The following is a 17,259-nucleotide window of genomic DNA, read 5'->3' as shown; positions in this document are numbered from 1 at the left end:
ATTAATTAATTAAATTAATGTTTATACATGTATAGACATTCATGAACATAATAATAGGTTAAGGGAGGGGGGGGGGGGTGTGTGGGAGTTAAGGTGTAGTGAGATGGAAACAGTAGTTTTGTACTTAACTTTCAGGTTTGACAAGATAAGCAATTGAAACAGGAATGTGTTTTTTTTGTCAAAGAGAGTACCACCAGCCTATATGTTTCCAATGAATTGTTGCATTCCTATCCTCCTACAGTAGCATATGAAAATGAATAACCATGTCAGGGCAAATTTTTAGGGATTATTTGTGGTTGTTCGTTGGACAAGCAGGCCTAAGCCTTTGGTTGTCTGAACAGTAAATTGGTCGTCCGAAGAGATGTATCACAAAAAAAAGAAAAAGGAATGGTCAATATTTACACTGAAGGAGAGATTTGTACAGTAGGTTTGGTGAGTAGAACACCAGCTTTGGGGATGATACCAATTTATCAGTTTACCAATATTGGGGATACTTAGCTATTGTACATTGCAATCTTAGTTTGACGTACAGTAATAGCTAGACAGTAGTTCTCCATTAGACACCTCCAACCAGCTGATTTTTGGTTGTCCAAACAGAAAAAGGGTCCTTTAGGTCCAGCAGACAACCATTACGACTTTACCCCGATAAGTTTACTGCAATCCCCACTGACCCACAAACAGCTTTGAGACGTTTGTAGAATGATCAATGTATCCTGTCATTGTATACTGTTATCATGGAGAGAGATGCCATAAGTAATGGGAATTAGTCAAGTCTGGAAAGACTGTTAGTCATCTTGTGATGAGGTTGGTAAGATTCAATCACATGTCCTCCTCATGAAGTTGTCAGGGTGGCTTAACCCTTCCCTTTTACTTAATTTCAAAAGATAGTAAAGGACAAGGTAAAGAAAGGTCCTTGATTCCTCTTACTTTGAACTCACCACCGTGGGGTCTTCATTGCAATTAATTTGTTAACGTCTGTCGCCGTGGTGATCAGAGGCTGCATGGATGGATGACGGTACGGTTATCTATCGTCCCTTCTCTGTGGGGAGGAACGATACTCTCCTGGTTTAGATATCCTACTAATCTTAGTTCTCAGAAATGTATGTAAGACGGAGGAGGGTTCGTTAACAGTTTCAAAGACCGGAGTGTTCATTAACAATTTAATGATCAAACTACATTTTACGTGGGAAGGTGGAACTGATAAAGTTTATTGACACTGTGTTATCTCACTTCATATTCTTCAGTTTAGTGTTATCTCACTTCATATTCTGCAGTTTACTTCACTCCTCCCTTACTGTACCTTTACTTCATAGATAGGAGTGCGTAGGTAAGGGTGACAGGTAAGGTATTGTCGTTTGTAAATACCCCAATCAGTAAGTTTTGGGGTGATTACCATAAAGTGCTCTACCAATGGAGATTATGAACTAAAATATTCAATGTTTACATACATATCTAGCCTGTGAACTGGTTACCTTTTTAGTTTTAGCACAGTGCTGCAGTGCGCCCTCTATGACCAGACCCCCGCTAGTCAACGACCTTCCATCTCTTCCATAACCACCCAAAGTGCCCGGATCGTATTTCTCTAACTCAAAGTTTTATGGTTCTAATCCTATGGAACTTTCTGTAATCAGTATTTCTATCTGTGTTCACTGCGGGAGTCCAATCGGTGGATCATTATTTGTGTGCAGCCCGATAATGTACCCTTTTCAATAAAGAGGGTTTTTTTTGACAGGTTATTGCACTCTGCTCTTTTCCTGTTTTTAAATGCTTGCATTATCCTTATTTACTTTGCACCTCGCTTACCTGTCTCCTCACGATCTGAGGACTCTATTCTACGGTGCCTAGCATGAACTGGTAACCTCTTAATAACACTCTTCGCTAGTTTTCTAGCATGTTTTTCATGTGGTTTATATTGTCCTCTCCTTCATTTTTTCCCCTTCATTTTCTCCTTGCAAAATTTTCCTTCACTTTTTCTCACGGTCTCTGTCTCTAGTCATCATGCAGTCTAATCTGTACCTTAAAGTTCTCTAAACAATATTCTGTTTTAATATTTTCACTTTTTCTCCTCCCTTGTTCGTATGCAGCCTGCCATGCCCCCCATACATGTGTCTCTTTCCGAATTTTTTCATCAAAATAACCAGCCTGTTTACAGCGCATATAATTATAACATATTCGATATTAAGAAGAATTTTGGTAATAGATATCGCATCTTTTGTCGGTTATGAGAGAGGGTAAGCTTGGGTTCCATTGGGAGAGTCATACGTCATATAGATATGAGTGTTTGGTGCCAGCTTTGCATATATATGTCAGACTACTGATGTAGTAACTTAGTCACTTTTAGTCTTCATATCTGCAGGAGATATAACATCTCATGTAGGTAATCATATTACAGTAAATATTACATCATGGCATCTCTCTTGGTGATGCATTATGGGAGAAAAATATGGCAAATTCAATATTGATTAAATTGTCACTTGTTTTATTATTATTATTATTATCATCACCGCCATCATTAATTTTATTGTTTTTTTGTGGGAGAAGGGGGGGGGGGTTGAGGGAAGACTATGGAAGGGGTGGTTGCCTTTTGCAATGGAGATTATGGTTGTATGTATGCAATGTATGTGTGAGTGGATCTGTCTATTTGTGTGACACCTTGCCTGGGAATCGTGATATCTCAAGAAATGGAATCGTGACAATTGTCGTACTTGGTATGTGGCTAGCCCAAACTCACCGCACGGTCTAAAGAAAATGGTAAATATGATAACTTGAATGTTTTGCATGCATTGCAGATATACCATATGTGAGAGATGTGAGAGCTGTGCGAGAGATTTACAATTGATGGTAGAGGTCTATTTGAGGTCAAAACAATGTCAAAACCATGACCATGACCATTTACTAGCCAGTAGCCAATCTAAGACTGGCATTGAGGTCAAAGGTTAGAATTTCTATAAACTCTCCTTCCCAGATAATTTAAGTCAAATCATAATCAAGAGGTGTAATGGCTTTAATTAAGGCAAATTTATCCAAGAGCTTTCCGGCAAATTCATCCGGGAACTTTAATTTCCTCTCTTACGAACGACTCACCGCTTGGATAATTGTGGAAATCTGTATCGAGGTTATTAACAGCCATTCTCAGTGCCCAGATTCCTTTTCTATAATTAATGGCAATAAATGATACTTTTTTTTCCCCATTCTCACCAATCTTCCATCACTTTGATTTCCTCCTCCAGTTATCGACGATACTAAATGTGCTCTCCTTGCCGCCTTTGATTTCTCAAGAGATGTTTGATAGAGCTTTGAAAATGCCTGTAATGGCTTTTAAGATTTCTGTTTGCCAGTGCTGCAAGTCAGGTCTGCTTCTCTCCATATACGCTCATTTTCAGCCATCGCAAATCTTGCAGCCGAACTGACAAAATTCCTCCCTGCTGGCTGCCAGTTTTGGATATTAAAAAGGAAAAATGTATATTTATGTCTTCATTTTTCTTGGGCTGATATGATTCCATGAGGAAATGAATAATAAGATATCTTCTCACATATATATTAAAGACATGTAACTTGGATACACTGAAGCATATGGATAAATTTGTACACATACATATGACAAAGCAAAAATTGTCTGAGAGAACATATTTACAATATCAACTATTTTGTTGCCATAGCCGAGTTCTTCCAAATATGCTAGAAAAATAGTACCCGAGCAGAACTAACGTATATGGTCCCCTATAATTATACTTTCAACATTGTTTTTGCGTATTTCTAAAAGGTTCTAACCTATATCACAACACCAGTATACTTACCTTCATGATTAGTACATTGACTCTGCTCCCCTCTTACCTGTACGACTGTACTCAATGTTTATGCATTCCACCCACCTGTACCCTTATCCCTCCTCCTCCCTTCCCCCCCCCTCCAAAAAAAAAAGGTGTAATTGTATTACTTCTGTAGAATCATGCATGAGCACTTTCCTACTTTCCAGTCTTTCGTTGACATCTTTTGAGACAGATACAAAGTTGTCTGTCTTGTAAAGGCTTTCATATACCAGAAAAATAAAGTAAAACGATGGTCTAACATTTAATAACTTTGCTCGACACATCTGCATGTTGATTTAGAAAGCTTAGCAGAATTTTGATGTTTCGATTGTAATTTACCTACTCTTAGCAGGCATATGCAATGAATGATTTCGAGTTGGTTAGCATCATGTTTGATCTCTAGAGTAAAGCAAAATATGTCACCAAAACAGAACCAGTATTGTTCGATACAGGTGACAAATGCCTACAGTGGAATTACGACCTTCCTAACCGGTCAATAGCCTAGTAGTTAGGATATCCACATATAAAGCAGGAGGCCCGGGTTCGAATCCCGGTAGAGGCTGGAAGATTTTTTACTGTTCTGGATTTTCCTTCTCATTACGATTTCAATAATATATATTTACCTGTCTCCTCGCAACATCTGCATTCTCGTTCCAGTATGTCTTTTGTGACCTGATAACCCTTTTGACCTCCCCCTGTTGACCGGTCACTTCCCAGTCAACCTTCCTTCCTCATTCTACCACTCACAGTGTATACTTTGTTGTGTGATCTAGTTGTGGTGTATGGTGGTTTTCATACTTCTTTGTGACATATATTTGTATATTAGCAGGTTTGCGTCAAGGTGAAATAAACTGAGCACTTGTTTACTGCCTTTTGGTACCATCAAGCTGTACTTATGTTTGCTTCACCCTCTATAGTCCTTTAAAAAACTAAACCTTCATTAAGCCTTGCAGTAGGATCCTTTTTTTTTTCTTTCTTAGTCATCCTTTATAGTCTCTCTTTACCTGTAGTATTGTTGTACCAAGGTTTGATACTTTATTTATCTGCCGTACTCTGGACTCACTACCAGCAGTTGTGTACATAATTCATGGATTTACTTTGTAGCTTTAAAGTTGTCATCAATTGTATCAGGCTCAATACACATGAGTTTCTCAAATGACTAAACATAATCAGAAAAAAAAGATTTTCTCTGTTTATTTTGATCTGATCTTGCTTGTTAAAAGCAGGGTGTGACCAAAACCTTGCTGTGAGATAATTCTTTCTTTGTATACACAGTCGAGTGAGACATAGCTGTGGTTACTTGTATTTGTATGACTGTGATTTTCTTACTTGTTATCAACTTACCACTGCTACCAACAAACATTTTGACCCCAGGAAAATAGTGACTGAATTATCTGTGGATAGCAGCAACCCTCCATAGTTTGAGATGTCTTGACCAGGTGGTGTGTTAGCAGCAGGTACATTGTTAGGTGTACGAGCTACATGACAGTAGCTGCATGCAGAATATAATGTCCATTGCCTTGTAAGGCATGCACAGTAGCAGTTCCTTACAGCTGCGAGATTGGAAAGTTCCATCAACATTTTCGGAATGCAAATTCTAATGTTGGAATGAACTCGGGGGAATTGTTTATGATCGATATTTTCATCTTTGATAATATTCGCGGAGGAGAGAGTCAAAGATTTTATTAAGTATATATTGTGAATGTTACATAGATTCCCTCAAAATAGATCGCTGGCAAATGGAAATGACATCGCTCGTTGCTACAAAACATGTAGAAGAGCTCTTTCTTACGAGTAGTTCAATACAGACATGTACATACTGTACTGAACACTGACTGCACTATACTGCACTGTACTGCACTGCACTGTACATTGTAATTTATATATAGCCATATCCACAGCAGTATATATGTGGATGACTCATATTGTAAGTTAACCATTTGAAAACACAACTGGTAATGATCAGCCAATGATTGTTGTATTTTGTTAATTCGAAAGCTTCTATTTCCTTTTCAAGTGTTTCCTTTCCAATCGTCTATGAGGTATAGCATTTTCCTGTTGGAGTCTGTTCAATGTTATTGATACGTGATAATTGGCCTCATAGATCTACACACACGTAGGTTTCCATGTGAGTAAAGACCGAACATCATCATCAAACATGGAACAATGTGCCAAGTGCACCTGCTAGGAAGCGATACACATACATTTCCTCAGGAAGTTCACCATTGGCTGAACTTGTGAAACTCTGGCGGGAAAATATGCCATTTCCGGATAACATGCAGTAGGTTTCTACAGATATTGTAAAGATAGTTTTCAACTGGAAATTTGGCCGTGCGGTGTTCTCTACATTGGCATATATTTGCATATATTTATGCCATTGACACAGAAGGACAAATAAATCGCAGAGGGTGACGCCAGTTTAAACTGGTCAGGCAAGTTTGGATCGCTTTACCCGACAGAGGAAGGGATTGCAAGCATCAATTTCAATTATTGAAAGAAACTTCAGGTGTTTGTATATATATATTCAAATAAAAGTGAATAAATATATTTACTCTGTATGTTATGTCGCTATCAGAAAGACTTCCACATTCAAGTCTTGTAAAACTTGAATATTTTGTCTGAAGTCTAGACATACAAGCCTGAAGCAGAGAAGTGTATAGGTGGAAGTGCCAGTTATTAAATCCCTGCTGGGTCAACATTATGCAGCAAAGTATTAGGTTAGCATGAAGTAGAACTTGGACACATGTGTGGTTCATGTAAAATGTTATGACTAAAGGTCATGAACAAGGCAACTCAGGATTTTAACATCTGGGAAAAAATGTTTTGAAATTTGAAGATCAAAGGTTGTGGATTGATATGAAGCTGGTGGGATATGGAGTGACAGAGATGGTTGATAGTCACGGGCATCCATATTAAATCATATTACACACTACAGTATATATATTTATATATTAACTATAACCAGTCCTGCCAATGTGATTGAATCAATCAAATTTAGCACCTGTCCGTGTACTCATATTTCCTACGCTGTCTGGTCGTAAACGAAATTGTGAACAAGAGGGTCGTAGTTTGGACTTGATATATCGAAAATCGAAGTTTATGGAATGCTGTATTTCTTGTCAAATGTATAATTTATATAATTATATATCTATATGACTATCACCGTTTGCTTTATATTTAATAACCAAAAATATATGCAGCAGAGGAATCCTTATCGCCATCTTTATTCTCTTGCGATCGCAGTCGAGGAGGGAAAGAAACTTCTTTGCGGAAATGATCAATGTTGCCGTTAAAACTCTCGACAGATTCGGCAGAAACTTGAGCGGAAAGAATCGCTCCGTAAACACTAGCGTCGGATTGTAGTCACGTGTGTGTTTATTGCACATTTAATGTAACACTGTGTAATACATAGGCTACCTGTCTATATCCAGTGAAGTTTTTTCACCGACCGCTCTTGATAAATTCCGAGTAACCAATATTACAATACAGCAGAGCTGCTGTACACGATAGCAGTTTCATATCGTCATAAGATGTTCAGCTCTCTCTCCCGTTGACCGCCCACTCAAAAACAATCCGAGAGGAAGCTTCTTTCCCCGTGAGAGAGCATGCAGTCACTGTCATCGTAGCTCTGCGTCATAAAACACGACATCAAAAAACAGAATCTTTTGAGCACGAGCGGTGGAAGTTTTTTTTCCTCAACAGCAGCACACATTCACACGGAGGAAGGTTTTTTTAATCAACCGAGCCGAACCCACGTCTGTGGATTAGCAGGCATCCTGACAGAAAAACTTGTAGGGAAAAATATGCGATGTTGATCAACAGGGGATGTTTCGACTGATCTCCGAATACTTCATACGCGTGTGCATTTATCGTCTGCGGTCATGTGTTGAGTATTAAAAAGATGTCTTCGTTAAGCCAGAGAAGGCCTAACGCTCCCGTCCCTTGCAATATCCAGATTGTAGTGAGTATATAGGTTTTATCTATTCAGTTATAGTTATTCGTTTTGCCCTTCATTCTCGTCACATTGTCACAGAGGATGTACTTGTTGTTCATACAGTAGCTCGATATCTGACACAGTGCCATCTGTGGGTTGAGGCTCTTCTTTGGACAGGTTTAAACTTTTGTAAAATTTCATTTCTTTTTTGGGGGTATATCCATTTTGCGGCCTGTTTTCAAAATTTTCAAACAGAACTGCAAAACTGTTGCATCGGAAGATATTGCTTGTCATGGAATGCAAATCTTCTTCTTTCTCGAGGAATTGTCATTTCGAATTTTTTCTAAATTTTGTAACTTTTCGATTATAGGCACTCTCTGTTTTCATTGCATTTAGATAGTTGTCACTTTTACTAACTTATACTCTAACTATGTCACTTGAAAGTGGATAATAAGTGGAAACAGTAAACCTCTAGAGATTTTTATCTGTTCTGATATTGTTAGGTAAGATGTACAGTATGCGTGCAAGTGAATTTAAGTTTAAATAAAGTTTATCACATTTGTTCACCCGACATGCTATACAGTTCCTCTTCTAAGATCTTTCAAATACCAAATCAAGATATAAAATTGTGAAAGCAGACAGAACATGTGTCAGTATTTCTTTTGACCTGAGAACAAATGAGGAACATAGAGAATATAAAAGGGGAAGTTTTGTTGGATCAACATTACGTTCATACTATTACACTAGATATACTCAAAGAGTGTGAATTCGTTATGAGAGTTTTTGTTTAGAGTGTAGTAAAAATTACCTTCTTAAATTGATAGGCTATCACGATATGATAACCTTCATCAATCCTTCTCATCTTACATCTTTTGATCGCTTTGGATTCACAAGTCCAAAGTTGTTGCAATAGCAGTTTTTGACACGGAAACCATAGTATTTTATAATTCAGAGAAAAAATATTCAGCGCCTTCAAAACTGAAAGTTCACAAAATTTGACCACTTTATAATTCCCTGTCTACTACCATCTATTATGATAATAGTGTACAGCCCCATCATGATGTGTGGTCTACTACGACCCTTCATCTACCGGTAAGAGTGTGTAGCTCAGTTGTACAGTAGAAGAAGATCCATAGACTGTGCAACTTCACATGCCTTTCCAATGGTAACGAAAATGAAAAATTTACTTTTTCAATGTGCTTTGATCAGCGACATTCAGACCTACTTGCTCCATATTCCCGGTCTGCTTGTTGATACAAAATGTGACAACCACAACCAGCAATATCTGGAGAATTGCCTGGACTGTAGTCTTACTGAGACTTACACTGATTTAATATCTGTTTGATACTCTCTCAGAACTGTTTTTTTACATAGTAATGTTCAACATCTGTTGTGACATTAATGAACCAATCAAACAATACATTTAATGTTCATATCTTGGCCTGATACCAGATGTTGTATCTCAAGCAAGCTGGCTGATACTGGTACAATTGTAAACATGTTTAGTAGAGGTCCTTCTCTGCCAGCGTATTAGTTTGGACACACGTGTCCTTCAGTGCTAAAGTTGTCTTCTGTTTGGAGTCCCTTGGAAGTTACAGATTCTACTCATGCTGGTAAATTTGTAAACATGTATAGTAGACCTCCGTCTCTGCCAGCGTATTAGTATGTACACACATGTGTCCTTCAGTGCTTAAGTTGTCCTCTGTTTGGGACGCTACAGTATCTGGTTCCTATCTACACTCTTTTTGGGTCTTCCAAGTTCCTTGAAAGTCACAGATTCTACTCATGCTGGTACAATTGTAAACATGTATAGTAGACGTCCTTCTTTGCCAGCATATTAGTATGGACACACATGTGTCCTTCAGTGCTTAAGTTGTCCTCTGTTTGGGACGCTACAGTATCTGGTTCCTATCTACACTCTTTTTGGGTCTTCCGAGTTCCTTGAAAGTCACAGATTCTACTCATGCTGGTACAATTGTAAACATGTATAGTAGACTTCCTTCTTTGCCAGCATATTAGTATGGACACACATGTGTCCTTCAGTGCTTAAGTTGTCCTCTGTTTGGGACGCTACAGTATCTGGTTCCTATCTACACTCTTTTTGGGTCTTCCAAGTTCCTTGAAAGTCACAGATTCTACTCATGCTGGTACAATTGTAAACATGTATAGTAGACGTCCTTCTTTGCCAGCATATTAGTATGGACACACATGTGTCCTTCAGTGCTTAAGTTGTCCTCTGTTTGGGACGCTACAGTATCTGGTTCCTATCTACACTCTTTTTGGGTCTTCCGAGTTCCTTGAAAGTCACAGATTCTACTCATGCTGGTACAATTGTAAACATGTATAGTAGACTTCCTTCTTTGCCACCGTATTAGTTCGCACAAGTAAAGTTTGTCCTCTGTTTGGGACGCTAGATCTGGTTCCTATCTACCCCTTTTTGTGGGTCTTTCAAGTTCCTTGGAAGTTACAGATTAAACTCATGCTGTTGTACTCACATGACAGGCCTGCTGTATACATATCTCATGGATATAGAACACATGTGATATCGTTGTGCATGTTGCCTTTGCCATCAATGGCAGAGCAATCAGAGAGTATGTACAACTTGTAATATAGCATGTCATATCTCCCAGCAAATATAATATGCCTTCTCAAAGTATGTTACAATACACAGACAAGCACAGTAGCAGATGCTGGACATACACATGCATAGTCAAGGTCCAATTTATCACTGACGAGATCCTCAGCTCATTTAATTGAAGAAACATGTAACTTGTGAAAGCAATTTAAGTAATAGTGAAAAGCTACAGCCTTCAATTTCAGAAAAATGTAATCATTTTTTTCAATTTCTTAACTATCCAAAGTCATTGACAACATGCAACTCATTCTGCATCTGGTCTGATTGCATTAAATTGTCCACATTTCACCATCTTATATTATTTTTCTGTTCAGGGTCCTGTTGCTATGGCAACAACTCAGTTTTTACATCACCTTTGATCCAATCTATTTCATTTAACAGGGATGACCAAATAACATCGGTTGGGTGTGTGTGTAAATTGATTATTAAACTTAATCACATCCACGGTGCTAATATGTGTTGAGAGAACCAAGAAGAAATTGCATTTTCATACTAAATTACTTGGCAAAGTTGACTTTTTACAAAGGAAAAATTTGACCCGAAGTTTGAATATTTGCCAATTTAAGCAATCATTTTATAGATGGAGTACATTATAAATTTTTATCATCCATGAAATTGTTAACCAGGTGCTGTACTAAGATGGTATTTGTCAAATTTGTTTTGGTGAAAAGTAACCTGCAAGCTTCTAATATTCAAAATTCATCACAGATTTTAAAACCTGGCTGACTGCATCCTGTGGGGCCCCAGTATTCAAACTGGGAGTTGAAAACCTTTATTTAGGATTGAGAGAGAATTTTCAAGGGTTGCCAAATGAGCTTTGAATAAGAGACATCCATCTGCTCATGAGTGATTTGTCAATACATAATACTTCTTGTGTCTGCCAAATTCTTGATTTTCATGCCATTTTGTGGTAACTTTTTCTCACCCTAATTTCATTCTTAGTAATTTGATGTTTCTATACATCTAACAGGTTTCGACATTTTACATGATTGTAACATCATCAATTAAAGCTGACCTCTATTTATTCTGTTCTTCAGCTACCCTGTCCCATCTCTACTATTGCACTCTCAGATTTGCATTTCGTACGGAAGCTTATAACTTGCACTGACTTCATCTTGTACACACTCTCGCTTAATACGTATGCATATCATTGTATAACTGCAGCTTACAGAACTTACTAAGTACTATTAAACAATATAATTATACATTAAGCATCCAATTATTTGATTGGTATTTGATTAGAAGGAAAGGTCAAAGATTTATAAACTGACTTAAATACAGTTATTAATGCATTATTGAAATGACTGTCTGGTTTATAAATGTATATACCAAAGAAGTTAGAAGTGTGGGAAAGTCGTTAGATACAATTGTCACAGGGATGTTCAGTTTTATGGTTTTTTTTGTCTATCGGTCTGTCTACAACTTACTCCCATAGACGTTTGCCGAGCTGTTCTGGCAGCCGTTATAATGCGCTAAACCCTAAGGGTAAAGGCCTCATAATGACATTTCCTTCTGATCAAGGAATTAATGAAAAATGTAAATCAGAACGCTTTCTCCCTCCTGGTCTTTTCTTCAGATTCCAACTCTTTTTTGGGGGGAAAGTTTTTTGTTTGGGGGGTTTTTGTTTTGCAGTTATTTTAACCGGACCTTTTTCAAACATACTTACCGTGATGGTTAAGTGGTCGGAGGTGGTTTTTGTTTAATGGAAGTCTTGCCTCCTCCCTGTTACCTTCCAGTTTTTCCCCGGCTTTGTAGCCCTCGAGGTGAAATAACCTTTTAATTTACTTCAGTCGCTGGAGTTTAATGGAATCAGAAGACTTTGATGAAATCATTTATTGAGAAGCTCTAGGTCATTTATCTCTGCTGGGGATTATTTACGGAATGACGACCCGTTTTATACAGTTGGCTGAGCTCTGTGCAAAGAGACTAGTGTAGGAACAAAAGTTTTTTTCATAATTTTAAAAGATATCATTGGATAATTCTTACTTCTTCTTTTTTTGCCCATTGGTTTGTATTTTTTCTTTCTCAGGCTTTGTACTTAGTTTTTCGATCCTTAAAGCATCTCATTAATTCACTGGTCTGATTCCACTATTTCAGATATTCATAAAACATTATTTAATAAATTATGGATCAGTCGGAACGTGATTTTAAGGTGGAAAAAATTACCGTTGCCGTTAGCAAATATGTAAGATGTAAAATGTGGTACTCATGGAGTCATTCACTATAATTACTGATAGATAATTAATAGTCCTGCAGTCATTCACTGCATTAGCAGCCTCCACTTTTGCATGCTCACAGTTGCCTCATCTCTGCACCATCTACACCATGTAGACCTACAACATCTTGTAGTGTACTCGTTCCATCCACACCATGTCTACACCATCTTAAATATATCTGTTGCATTTACACCATGTTGCAATCTATAAGCACAAACTACACCATGTGTATACCATCTTGTAATCTACTTACACTGTAGCCACACCGTGTCTACACCATCTTGTAATATATTTGTTCTATCAGTGTACACCAATACTACAGTACTTACACCATCTTTACACCATGTTATAATCTATTTGCACCATTTGAACTACTGTATCTACACCATGTCTACACCATCTTTTAATCTGATGAAATTTGCGCAGTTGACATACTGGTGCCTGGTCATATTCTGGTTTGACCCCTTTTTTTTGTAATTTACACCATTCTACGGTTTAAAGTGTCTGGTTGAAGTTCAGTCAAATCACTTCAGATCTTGTGTCTGAAATTCAATTTTCTGTTTGGAGGGGCTACACCAAATCATGATCAACAAGAACTATAGCTGTTAATGTAGCAACCAACAGTACTTTAAAACTTATAATTTATTTACCCGATGTTTATTAGAATCGTTGTTTATTTTCTCGACCATAAAGAGGCAAGTAGTAAAGCTGTTAGACCTGATCACTGTTCCTGTTTCTCGTTAAGATCCATCCTCTCTTTTCCCTCTCCCCACTCGGGTGATCAACTACGTTCAATCAATGCCTCCATCAGCCTCATCTTACAGAAATTACTTTTGCTAACATACCGGCCTGATTTTCTCTTATTTTTCTTGGTAAAGAAAGGCCTGAAAGGGTTGCTGGATGTGAGTAACCATCTAGAGGCCAGATCTTTAAGGGGTTATCTTTTTATTCTGCTGCCATGTCTTACAGTAAGTATAATTAATGGACTCCTATTTGGATACTTACTTTTACAACTGAAGTTAACCCTATGTACATAACCATCGTACCATTAAATCACGGTTAATGGGAGGTTGTTATATTGTTTAAGTTTCTTTGTTTACTTTAATGATCCATTATCCAAAACTTGTGTCGGGGAGGAGGAGGACGATTGGTCGATTTAAACAGAATCTTCTGTCTTTTGGAATAAAGAGGTACAGTACTGAAGCCATCACGGCTAGCTACGACTTTCTCCGTTTTGACCTCTGCTGCGATCGTGTCACTGTCATGACTAAGTGCAGTGCTGTTGTATGACTTTCACATTCAAAGTAGATTTAGATACATACATAGATTCATTTTTCAAGGCTATAGCTACATTTATGGCTCATTTTTGCTTTTACACAAGAAGAAAGAAATTGGAAAATAGAATAGAATTAATGTTGTAAAGTACTGGAACATTTGCCAAATATTAATGATTTAGGGTACTGGAAGGATTGCCCCATATTAATGTTGCAGGGTATTGTAGATCATTTGACATTTACCTAGTATTTGACATTGAAAATTCACTCAAGCTCCTCCCTTACCTGCCTCTGGTCTACAAATGCACTTTCCTCATCTACCTAACCTACTATGTTTGGAATAAAATCTGAATCTTATATTTGTGTTCAGTTTGCTTTTGTATATGTGGTAAAAAATGAATAATTCCCTATTTCAACCAGAAAGTTAGATCCATAAGGTAATAAAAGAATTCTCTGATTCTATAAATGTCCTGAAACTGTTGTCTCTTCCCAAAATTTAATTTATTGAATGTTTTAAATACTATTAATAAATATGATTCATATATTGTAAGTGGTATCTGAGACCATCCCTTTAAATATGTTTAATATGCATTTAATATGCATTTAACATTTAAAAGTCTCACTAACTATGCAGCCATGCTGTTATTCCCAAATACATGTGCCTGCAACATGTGTGCATAATGTTTTCAATCAGCAATGCTCACACAGTCAAGAAATGTCATGAGCTTCAGATTTATGCTTGCATTAATCTTGCAGCAAAATTTTAAAAAAAGGTTAGTAAAGCGAAGGAAATATTTCCAAATTCAATAATGAAAGTATAATCAATGCAATTAATGTAATAGGTCTTGGTATTTCTTGATTTTGTCATGGAAAAGTCATGGAATTGTATTTTCACAAGAACACACTACTGTGGGATCGAACCCTGTATAAAATGCCAACAATGCAACCATGCTAAAGCACAGATTGAATTAAGCAAGTTAATATCAGTAGAGAGTGATACAAGTAGCCTACTATACATCCAACAATATCTAATTTGCTTGATAATCACTTTACGATCCAAAGTCACAGGGAAAAAATAGATACAAGGAACCGTTCCGCTCCTTTTCTTTATTATGTAAACAATTTAAATTATTCTAAGCGCTATTCCATATGAAGCCATCGTCCAAGCCAGATTCAAGCGAGGAATCTTTGTTTATACCTGTCCTAATCGATTTTTCTTCATCGTGAGTGAATCATGTGTTTACCTGCCTGCATGCTCCGTCGGTTGGTTGTCCGTACTTTTGTCTTATACATCATTGGGTGGCTTGTATACATGTTTGCTCCCTGCTGAATAAAATGTAAACATTCAAGGGGAAGCAGTAAATGGAAGCATGTCATAAGGAATTACCCCTTATCCTCTTCCACCTCCTCCCTGTAAGAAGCTTAAATCGCTTTCCTTTTCTCTCTTCTTTTCCCTTTTCCCTGACTTTGCTTTTATAAATCTGTAAAAGCGATGATGAAGTGAGATTAAACAAGACAGTCATCTGCCGCAGACGAGCGATCTGTATACAGTAGTCTATATGAGGAAGTGACTAGAGACTTGTTTGTTAATGCCACAGTCAGGCTTGAGTTTCTTATATATATGATATATAAATATATATATTGGTTTCATATTTGCTAGTACAGTAGAATGATTTAGTCCATGCAGTCATTGTAAAAGCATGAGAAAATTTTTAATAATTATATGTCTAAGATAGAGAAAAATTGACCCAAAATAATAGAAATCCCAGTGAATATGATGAACGTTGGAAAGACGGGTAGTGTTGCAGAGGGATAGCATTATTTTCTTAAGAGGGGGATTTGTAGGGAGGATGGGGGAAGGGAAGGGGGTTGTTTGGAAGGATGAGATTTTATAGGACATCAATGCCCTGTGGATATTTCCTCACCTTTCAGAACAACATTTTAGATTAATTAATGTTTGCTTATTTGTGGGGGGGGGGGGAAATTGATCACAATGATGTACAAGTCAGGCAGCTGTCAGAACTGAAAGAGATCATTTAGGCCATTAGAGGGTATATCGTTGTGTGCCTGTTTATACACAGGGGCGAAAGATTTGAAAAAAGCTGGGGTCGTGGCCCTGGGGTCATTGAAGCTGACTTCCATGTAGAGTGGTCTAGTGGTCACCTTTCAGACACTTTTTTTGTAATTGTAACATGGTGCATTCTTGGGCATAGTGGACTTTAAATTGGTTCATAATTGGGTCTGCTGATGACTACCTTTGGTTTTTTTTGTGTAAGTTTGAATTGTGGGGAAAGGGTGGGTGGTGTGGTGTGAGAGAAGGTGTACACTGTACCCATCCTGGATCCATGACTGATACAGTGACTTAAATAATCCAAATTAAATCAATTTTTTTCTCAGTTGGATATATCATATCCTTCAAGGACTTATGAGGACACCTAGATCATATTTTTTGGTTTTCAGAATGAAACTTTGAAAAGAAATGATTAGATATTGGTATGACCCTGTTTGTGTTTCACGGCTTAACAAGAAAAAAGAGAAATCTGTACATAGCCAGGACTGTGTTGCTAAGATTTTTGCTAACGGAGCCGTCATAGGTCAGCAAACTCGTACTGATAGATAATTAGAAACTGATTTGGCCAAAAATTTGGGGACTGATCAGAACTGTTGTACATACAAAACCTGATGTTGTTTGTTCAAGTGGCTGAAAAAAAAAGCACTTTTGGTGATTTAAAGAAAAGACAGAAAAATGTTTATACAAAGTAGAAGAGTAATGAAAATTTATGCAGTTTATTTTGAAGAGTGAAGTAGTTATCATTTGAAAAAAAAAACAGACTGCAATGAAACTTCATGAAGTCATCAGTTCATATTGTTTGATTCCTCCAGTAGTACTTGACACTCATTGCCCCTCTTGCCAGGGTGAAACATTTCTGACATTCATCGTTCTCATTTTCCGATCGTCTTATCCACCCTTGAATTCATCTCCTTTGGATGAACGTTTTCCATCTTTAGCAAAGGACTAGATACAGTCAGTTTCATGAGCTTGGGTTTGTTCGGAATTAGTAATGAAAAGAAATTCACTCCTTGCTCACATATATATATATCCTGGCATAATCAACAGCCATTCAGTCTAAAACCTACACTGTATACCGGAAACCACAGCAGAGCTGAGGTAAGTTGTTAATCGACTGGTTGCGTGACATTTTGTTCCATGGCCACCTGTCTAAACATGAGAAATCATTCTACGTCATCGAAGGCAACTGCTCTTGCTCTTTCTAGGAATTGTGTCCAAAGTGAGGAAGAATCCTTGCAGTATCAAAAATGTTTTTTCCTTTATTATTATAATTTTTTTTATAAGTGCCCACATTTTTTCTAGCCTTGAGGAATGTGAAAT

At 37.4% G+C, this 17,259-nt stretch overlaps 1 protein-coding gene across 4 annotated transcripts in view; it reads left to right on the top strand.

Moving 5' to 3' along the window:
* Positions 1–17,259, top strand: part of LOC139982117 (microtubule-associated serine/threonine-protein kinase 2-like) — a 116,434-nt gene that overhangs the window by 45,253 nt on the left and 53,922 nt on the right. Inside the window, exon 1 of one of the 4 annotated variants that reach the window (XM_071994691.1) lies at positions 6,740–7,770. The exons of the other annotated variants lie outside the window; for them this stretch is intronic. Coding sequence (XP_071850792.1) covers positions 7,711–7,770 — 60 coding nt within the window. The 5' untranslated portion in view covers positions 6,740–7,710. Of the gene's footprint in view, positions 1–6,739; positions 7,771–17,259 lie in introns of those variants that run through there. 4 annotated transcript variants of the gene reach the window in all.

This window comes from Apostichopus japonicus, chromosome 2 (assembly GCF_037975245.1).
Source record: "Apostichopus japonicus isolate 1M-3 chromosome 2, ASM3797524v1, whole genome shotgun sequence".
Taxonomy (NCBI): domain Eukaryota; kingdom Metazoa; phylum Echinodermata; class Holothuroidea; order Aspidochirotida; family Stichopodidae; genus Apostichopus; species Apostichopus japonicus.
Note: the sequence above shows the minus strand (reverse complement) of the source record. Positions and strands in the feature narration are given on the sequence as shown.